We start from the raw sequence: 9,151 nt of genomic DNA, 5'->3' as shown, positions 1-9,151 counted from the left end.
ATCAATGCCTATAGCTGTGCAGGGACATTACAGACACAATAACCAGAAACAGCAAACTGGCTGCCTCTCCTTAGGTCTCTTTGCAATGCAGAAAGAATCTTTCCAAGGAGACACCCAAAAGACATTGTTTTTATTATCAGCCTGATTTGGGATATATGTCCTGTATTAGTTTCCTATTGTCATTGTGACACATTACCACAAGCTTAGTATCCTAAAACAACACAAATGTATTCTCTTGCAGTCCTGGAAGTCAGAAGCCTGAAATCAGCTACATTGGGCTAAAGTCAAAGTGTTGGGCTCCTTTTGAAAGCTCTAAGAAAAGAATGAAATGTGGAGTTATTGGTTTTTGTTTGTTTGTTTTTGGCTGTGCACATCATGGCTTGTGGGATTTTAATTCTGTGACCAGGGATTGAACCCAGGCCAAGGCAGTGAAAGCGCTGAGTCCTAATCACTGGACTGCCAGGGTTATTCCCCGGAGTTATTGTTGAATGCGTAAAGAATTTCTGTTCAGGGTGATGAAAAAGTTCAGGAGATGGATAATGGTGGTGGTCCCACAACATTGTGAATGTTCTTAGTGCCATGGAATTGAACACTTTAAATGGCTGAAATGATCAATTTTATATCTATTTCACCACAATTTAAAAAAATCAAAAAAAGGGAATTGAAACTGATAAATAACATCGTTCTCTCTAGACAAAAACAAACAAAAATCATTCCAATGTTAAGCAAAAGTCAAAGTGATTAAATATTTTGGAAGACAATATACAAAGATATTTTTATGACCTCAGAGGAGTTGAGCACCTGAGAGACTAATACAATCCAAAAGGTAAAGACTGAGGAATTTAAGCACTTTACAAATAAGCCACTAGGGCTTCCCTGGTGGCGCAGTGGTTGAGAGTCCGCCTGCCGATGCAGGGGACACGGGTTCATACCCTGGTCCAGGAAGATCCCACATGCCGCGGAGCGGCTGGGCCCGTGAGCCATGGCCGCTGAGCCTGCGCGTCCAGAGCCTGTTGCTCTGCAACGGGAGAGGCCACAACAGTGAGAGGCCCCTGTACCGCAAAAAAAAAAAAAAAAAAAAAAAAAAAAGCCACTAATAAAAAAGTTAATACAGAAAAAAAAAGGCACAAACAATTTTCGAGAATGAAAATTCAGAATTGTTCTTTCAATATAATGAAAAAAGCAGGGCAAATAAACTTCCAATGAAATATCTCCACATGTGACCTTATTCACTCCATCGATATCAACGTGCTTTGATTACTCAGTACGGAAATAAACAACTTTTAATATATTCCGGCACTCTCAAAAATCAATCCTTCTCACCCTCTCCCCTGTAGCCCCCAGTCTTCTTTCTGCCCTTATGAAGTTGCCTATTCTATGTACCTTACAACTGAAATCATACAATATTTGTCCTTTTTTGTCTGGCTGATTTCGCAGAGCATCATGTTTTTAGGGTTTATCCATGTTGTAATGTGTCAGAATTTCATTCCTTCTTATATGGCTGAAATGAATGAATAAATAAATAACTTCATAACCTACAATTATAACCAGGCTTCCTGATACCATTGATTGCATAGATATGCCATTGGTTGTATCTAAAAAAAGAATACTAGAGTCCAGTTAGAGAAGAATGGTTTGTCCACATTTGCATTGTATGTGAAATACGTGTGAACAGAAAGAGGTGGAGCAGTGAATGATGAACACCTGGCTTCATAGCATCAGGGAATCAACCACCCTGAATTGTTCCATTATATCTTCTTGGCCTTTAAGGATTTGCACTGCACTGGCATCAGAATGATGATGAAATTGTTTGGCTAATGAGGAGCTTTGGATATTGGTCCTCCAAAGGTACAGAGACTACAAATTGTGAAAACCGCACTCAACAGCATTTCCCCGGTAAAGAAACAGCACACCTGTACCTCCTCCTGGAGATAAGCCTTCTTGCCCAGGAGGCTGGAGCTTCACTCAGTCCCTCTCCTCTTATAGAACTTTAGTCTCCATCACTGAACATCTAGCAGAGATGCATCATTGCATCTCTAGGAGAGATTCCATCATTGCACGGTGAAGTCATCCAGCAAAATGTCCCTTTGTTAATGTTTGGAAATCAGGGCAGGTGTTTTACTACAAGTTTATCCAGGGGAAACTGTGAGGAAAGGACATGCATAAAATGATTAGAACCAAGGCATTCATTTGCCTCATGCCTGTCTCCCATCTTGACATGTTCCCTCGTACCTTTCCTGAAATCCTCAAAGAGCTCTCATGCTGTCAGTTTCCTACTCTCTCTCCACAATGGCAAAGAACACGCTCATTTACAAACATGGTGATTGTTTTCAACTTGGCGGGCATTTAACTTCATTTCTGTAGTGGTTTCGGGGAGGAGGCTTGGGCAGTTTTACTGTATCTTCCAGTTCTGTGTTTTTAACACAGCTCTGTGTTATCTCTGTTGCCAGGCTGTGAGGTCTCTGAGAAAGGAGGGGGCAATTCAGTTAGACTCATCAGCCTGACTACCTGTTTCTCCTAATAAAGTTACCAAATGTTATAAATAATCAGAACATCATAGTGTAATTTTTAAAATGACCATTCCTAGATCCTTTCGAGAATTAACAAATGTTGACACACTGCTTTATTAACTTCAGGTCTTTTTTCAAAATAACAAAATAACAAGCATATGGAAAGCATCCCCCCATTCTATTACTTCCCTTCCCAAACTGGTGTTTGCCTCTGGTGATACTCCTGCTGCTGGACTAGGGACCACATCTTTTCCATCAGAGTTATCAACAATATGGAACCCAGAAACCAAACAGATGTTTCAGAATTTCTTCTCGTGAGACTGACAGAGGATCCAGAACCGAAGACCACTTTCTTCAAACTGTTCCTGTCCGTGTACCTGATCACCATCCTGGGAAACCTTCTCATCATCTAGGCTGTCATCTCTGACTTCCAACTCCACACTCCCATGTACTTCTTTCTCTCCAATCTGTCCTTTACTGACATCTGTTTCAGCACCACCATGATCCCAAAGATCCTGGAGAACATCCAAGCACAGAATCAGAGCATCACGTATAGAGGCTGCCTCACCCAGATCAGCTTTGTTCCGACTTTTGTTTGCTGGGAAAATTTTCTCCTTTTAGTAATAATGGCCTACGATCGTTATGTGGCTATTTGTCACCCACTAAGATACACAGTCAGCATGAACCCCCGCCTCTGTGTTCAGCTGATTCTACTCTCCTTGTTCATTAGCATTGCAGATGCCCTGTTCCATAGTCTGATGCTGCTGCAACTGTCCTTTTGCACAGACCTGGAAATCTCCCTCTTCTGTGAAGTTGTTCAGGTCATCAAACTTGCATGTTCTGATACCCTCATCAATAACATCCTGGTATATTTTGCAGCTGGCATATTTGCTGGTGTTCCTCTTTCTGGAATCATTTTCTCTTATATTCAAATTGTTTCCTCCATTTTGAAAATGCCCTCATCAGGCAGAAAGTAGAAAGCTCTTTCTACCTGTGGGTCTCACCTCTCAGTGGTTTCCTTTTTCTATGGGACAGCTTTTGGGGTGTACATTAGTTCGGCAGTTACTGACTCTTCCAGGAAGACTGCAGTGGCTTCACTGATGTACACTGTGGTCACTCCTGTGATGCACCCCTTCATCTACAGCCTGAGGAACAGAGACATGAAGGGAGTTTTGAGGAAACTTATTGGTAGAGTATTTCTTTTCTGTGATTGTGTCATCCGATTTGGGATGGGTTCACTAGAATGAATCAAAGTAAAAGGAATACGGATGAGCTAGAATGCCTGACTCTTTCAGCAGTAGGTTCTTTGGTAAATAGATACCATGATGGCTAAGTGCATTTTAACTTAGGGTTAAAACCTGAAGTGCTCTTTTTTTTTTTTTTTTTTTTTTTTTTTTTTTTTTTAGCACTGTGATTTCCATTCTCTAAGAAAAGTTTCTTCAGTTAAGGTCTATGGAAGCTGAATCTGAGGCAGAGGTTCATGGTATAGTCATTTTGCGGGGAATGTTCTGAGCACAAGGGAAGTGGGAAAAGGTGGATAGGTCAAGGAAATGATTTAAAGAAGTCTGTGGTCATGCAGAAGTAGATTCTGCTCGATTCTATGGGTAGCACCGTGTGAATTGCACCCCAGAGTTAAGCCTACTGTGGGACGTAGTGGTTGATCTTTCATACCCCAGATCAGGAATCCTTGAGACTGGTCACTGGTAAATTGTACATGTGTGGGGCAACATTAGCACCCAGAACACTCAGCTTTATTTTGTATACAATTTTTTGTGATTAGATTATCTCAGTAGTTTGAAATGATTGTGTGATGTTTGAAACTGATCAGTGAGGAAGACTTTCTTCCTAATGAGAGAAATTAATCCTGAGTCTAATATGTGCAAACAATAAAGATATCTTCATTACAAGGATCTCAGAGGTAGAAAACTGCGCAGGAGCAGGAAAGTAGAGATTCATTCATTCCTCCATGAAGTGGCTTCGTGCTAGGGCTGATTCCCCTCATGGACCCAGATGGCTTCACAGATGCAGGTATCATATCTAGACATGATTCCCAGAAGAAAAAAACCCAAATAACAAAAAACCCTGACTGACCTTCCCTGGGTCTGAGGTTAATTGAGGGACTATTTATAATGGATATTTCTGTGGCATCATCCATAAGGTATTACCTTCAATCTTATCACTGAGAACAGGATCATACGCCATCTACTTAATCTAATTCCTGGTATAGGGGAAATGATTACTATGAGAACCTTACTCTTATCATATGTAGTGTAATTACTGGACAAAAACAGGACAATGCTTCAATAAAATTTAACTAGTATTGCTGTGTTCCATATCTTGCATATCTTCTTAACTCTTATAATCCTATTGTCTTCACATAACTTTATCACTTGCTTCAGCAGTTAGATTTGTTTTCATTTATTGTTATATTTATCAGCCTTTTCCGTTGGTGTGAATAATATAATAAAATAAATATTTGTTAGGTAAGCAGGGCAAAATTTGGTAATCTTCTGGCATTGTTTTTCCTTTGAAATCTTCTCATTGGCTTTTTCTTTTGAATTTTATTTTATCTTTTTTATACAGCAGGTTCTTATTAGTTATCTATTTTATACATATTAGTGTATATATGTCAATCCCAATCTCCAATTCATCCCACCACCGCCATCACCACCCCCACTTTCCCCCCTTGGTGTCCATATGTTGGTTCTCTACATCTGTGTCTCTATTTCTGCCCTGCAAACCAGTTCATCTGTACCATTTTTCTAGATTCCACATATACACGTTACTATACGATATTTGTTTTTCTCATTCTTTTTTTTAACATCTTTATTGGAGTATAATTGCTTTACAATGGTGTGTTAGTTTCTGCTGTATAACAAAGTGAATCAGCTATATATATACATATATCCCCATATCTCCTCCCTCTTGCATCTCCCTCCCACACTCCCTATCTCACCCCTCTAGGTGGTCACAAAGCACCGAGCTGATCTCCCTGTGCTATGCGGTGGCTTCCCACTCACTATCTATTTTACATTTGGTAGTATATATAAGTCCACGCCACTCTCTCACTTTGTCCCAGCTTACCCTTCCCCCTCCCGGTGTCCTCAAGTCCATTCTCTACGTCTGTGTCTTTATTCCTGTCCTGCCCCTAGGTTCTTCATAACCTTTTTGTTGTTGTTGTTTTAGATTCCATATATATATGTTAGCATACAGTATTTGTTTTTCTCTTTCTGACTTACTTCACTCTGTATGACAGCCTCTAGGTCCATCCAAGTCTCTACAAATGACCCAATGTCGTTCCTTTTTATGGCTGAGTAATATTCCATTGTATATATGTGCCACATCCTCTTTATCCATTTGTCTGTTGATGGGCTTCATTGGCTTATTTGTAAGACTGTATCTGAGCTTTTACTTCTCTCCTTAGTCATATTTTTTTCTCAACTTTTTTTATATTTATTTAGTTGCACTGGGTCTTAGTTGCAACACGTGGGCTCCTTAGTGGTGGCACGCATGTGGGATCTAGTTCTCTGATCAGGGATCAAACCCAGGCCCCCTGCATTGGGATCACGTAGTCTTATCCACTGCACCACCAGGGAAGTCCCTCCTCGGTCATCTTATATTGCTTTGTTTCTATTTTTTTAAATTTAAGTTAAGCATTTTAAAAAAATAATTTATTTTTTGGCTGCATTGGGTCTTTGTTGCTGTGTGGGCTTTCTCTAGTTGTGGAGGGCGGGGGCTTGCCTTATTGTGGAGCATGGGCTCTAGGCACATGGGCTTCAGTAGTTGTGACATGTGGGCTCAGTAATTGTGGCTTCTGGGCTCTAGAGTGCAGGCTCAGTAGTTGTGGCCCACGGGCTTAGTTGCTCCCACGGCACGTGGGATCTTCCCGGATCAGGGCTCGAACCCGCGTCGCCTGCACTGGCAGGCAGGTTCTTAACCACTGCACCACCAGGGAAGTCTCTATTGCTTTGTTTCTTACACATCTCTAGTGGAGTCCACATAGAGAAACATCCTTGAATAAAATTAATTGTATCATTGATGTCTTAGCAGATTGGGTGCAGACTTAGGGTCTTCATGGAAAATTATTAAATGTGTCTTATTCTATGGAGAACTACTTTCCTTTGACAAGGAGATGTTGAGAATAAGACAAGAGTGTAAGGCCAACTGGCCCGAGGCAGGGGAACGCAATCAGACTCACAGGTTGCATCAGACCGAAACTCTCCGGACCACCCAGTTCCAGACACTGATCTGGAGACTTTCCGGACCACCCAGTTCCAGGAACTGACCTGGGGACTTTCCACCCAGCCCAGCCTTCCCGCCTTTCGAGGGGCGGGACTAACGGTCCCAAGACTGATGCGACTGGCACCAGATATTGCCACGATACCCGAAAAGACCACCAAATAAGGAATACCCTGCGCCCTCCCGGATTCACCACACCCCTTTCCCTTCTTCCCCTATAAATTCTGCCCAAACCCTCGCCCGGGCGCGACTTCTCTGGCCCCTTTCTCTCGGACCAGTGAACCTCGCCCGGGAGCGTTCCCAAATAAAGCTTGTTTAAGCTCTCCCCCGTTTCTTGGTGCCGTTCCTTAGGAAGAGGAGAGAGGGAAGCTGGCAAAATAAGCAGGATCACTTTCCCCAGAAGCACAGAAACAAGAGGCCACCAGTCAGAATCATCTCTGTGGGTGAGGTGAAAACAGTGGAGCTGTCAAGGGAGAGTCAAGAGAGTGGGTGAAGAACTTTCTGTTCACTGGTGGTTGAGGGGTGGTTTTATTTTCAGCACCAACCTGGGAAACAGCTCCCTGCCTGGCATTCCTGTTCACTCTAGTGCAGAGCTTCCTCCATTGATGTCCACAGAACAGCTGCAGAGATGAATCACCTGAGACCTTCGTTCATACTGAGGTTGCCCTGACCTCCAGCAAGAACCACTGACTTTGAACCTCTGGGGAGACATGTAAGGGATTATAGAACTCTTAATGAATACTTTTGGAGATTCTGATGACCTCTAAATTCTAAGCTGCATGACCCATATTAGAAGAACATGGGAAATATATTTAGAGTTAAGAATATGGAAGGGCCTTTCCTCAATTTTACTTGTTAAAATATCATATACAAAGGAGAGCTTAAAACCTATGTGAGTTCTGCAGGAATAGTAATATAATAAACATGCACATACCTATCCTGAAGTTAAAGCAATGCCGACATTATAGAATGCAACTGTTCTCCCACTTGCATCACCCCCTCCCCTCCAGGGACAAACAGAATCCTGAATTTTTTTTACTGATCCTTTTCTTTGATGTTCTTCTATTAGTTTAACTCCTATGAATTTGTCATTATTTGGTCATATTTGCACTGTAAAACTGGTAATAGGATTAAATGTCATGTCTTATCACTCCTGTATTTAGGTCTCTGCAATGAATAGATTTTCCTCTTTTCAAAAATTTTTTTTTCTTTTTTTTTGCGGTACGCGGGCCTCTCACCGTGTGGCCTCTCCCGTTGCGGAGCACAGGCACCGGACGCGCAGGCTCAGAGGACATGGCTCACTTTACCAAATTCATTGATGATCTCTAGTAGTTTTCTGGTAGCATCTTTAGGATTTTCTATGTATAGTATCATGTCATCTGCAAACAGTGACAGTTTAACTCCTTTTACAATTTGGATTCCCTTTATTTTTTTTTCTTCTCTGATCGCCATAGCTAGGACTTCCAAAACTATGTTGAATAAAAGTGGTTATAGTGGGGCTTTCCTGGTGGCGCAGTGGTTGAGAGTCCGCCTGCCGATGCAGGGGACGCGGGTTCGTGCCCTGGTCCGGGAAGATCCCACATGCCGCGGCGCGGCTGGGCCCGTGAGCCATGGCCGCTGAGCGTGCGCGTCCGGAGCCTGTGCTCCACAACGGGAGAGGCCACAACAGTGAGAGGCCTGCATACTGCAAAAAAAAAAAAAAAATCCACAAACAACAAATGCTGGAGACAGTGTGGAGAGAAGGAAACTCTCTTACACTGTTGGTGGGAATGTAAACTGGTACAGCCACTGTGGAGAACAGTATGGAGGTTCCCTAAAAAACTAAAAATAGAGCTACCATATGACCCAGCAATCCCGCTCCTGGGCATATATCCAGAGAAAAACATGGTCCAAAAGGATACATGCACCCCAATGTTCATTGTAGCACTGTTTACAATAGCCAAGACATGGAAGCAACCTAAATGTCCATCAACAGAGAAATGGATAAAGATGTGGTGCATATATACAATGCATTATTACTCAGCCATTAAAAAGAATGAAATAATTCCATTTGCAGCAACATGGATGGACCTAAAAATTGTCATATTGAGTGAAGTAAGTCAGACAGAGAAAGAGAAATATCCTATGATATCACTTATATGCAGAATCTAAAAAGAAATGATACAAAGGAACTTATTTACAAACAAACAGACTCACAGACTTAGAGAACAAACTTATAATAGTTACCAGGGAGAGAGGTTGGGGGGAAGGGATAGTTAGGAAGTTTGGGATTGACATGTACACACTGCTATATTTAAAATGGATAACAAACAAGGACCTACTGTATAGCACAGGGAACTCTGCTCAATGTTATGTGACAGCCTGGATGGGAAGGGAGTTTGGGGGAGAATGGATACATGTAT

General features: G+C 41.9%; 1 protein-coding gene across 1 annotated transcript; it reads left to right on the top strand.

The window, feature by feature from the left end:
- Positions 1–2,758: 2,758 nt before the first annotated feature.
- On the top strand, positions 2,759–4,166 carry LOC309958814 (olfactory receptor 7G1-like). Its single transcript, XM_082834954.1, is given in 3 exon segments — positions 2,759–2,920; positions 2,924–3,484; positions 3,488–4,166. Coding segments are annotated over 3 exon segments (969 nt in total). The 5' UTR covers positions 2,759–2,782; the 3' UTR covers positions 3,758–4,166.
- Positions 4,167–9,151: the final 4,985 nt, after the last annotated feature.

Source organism: Leucopleurus acutus (genome assembly GCF_964270905.1).
Source record: "Leucopleurus acutus genome assembly, chromosome: 3".
NCBI lineage: Eukaryota > Metazoa > Chordata > Mammalia > Artiodactyla > Delphinidae > Leucopleurus > Leucopleurus acutus.
This window is presented reverse-complemented; position numbering and strand designations above follow the sequence as displayed.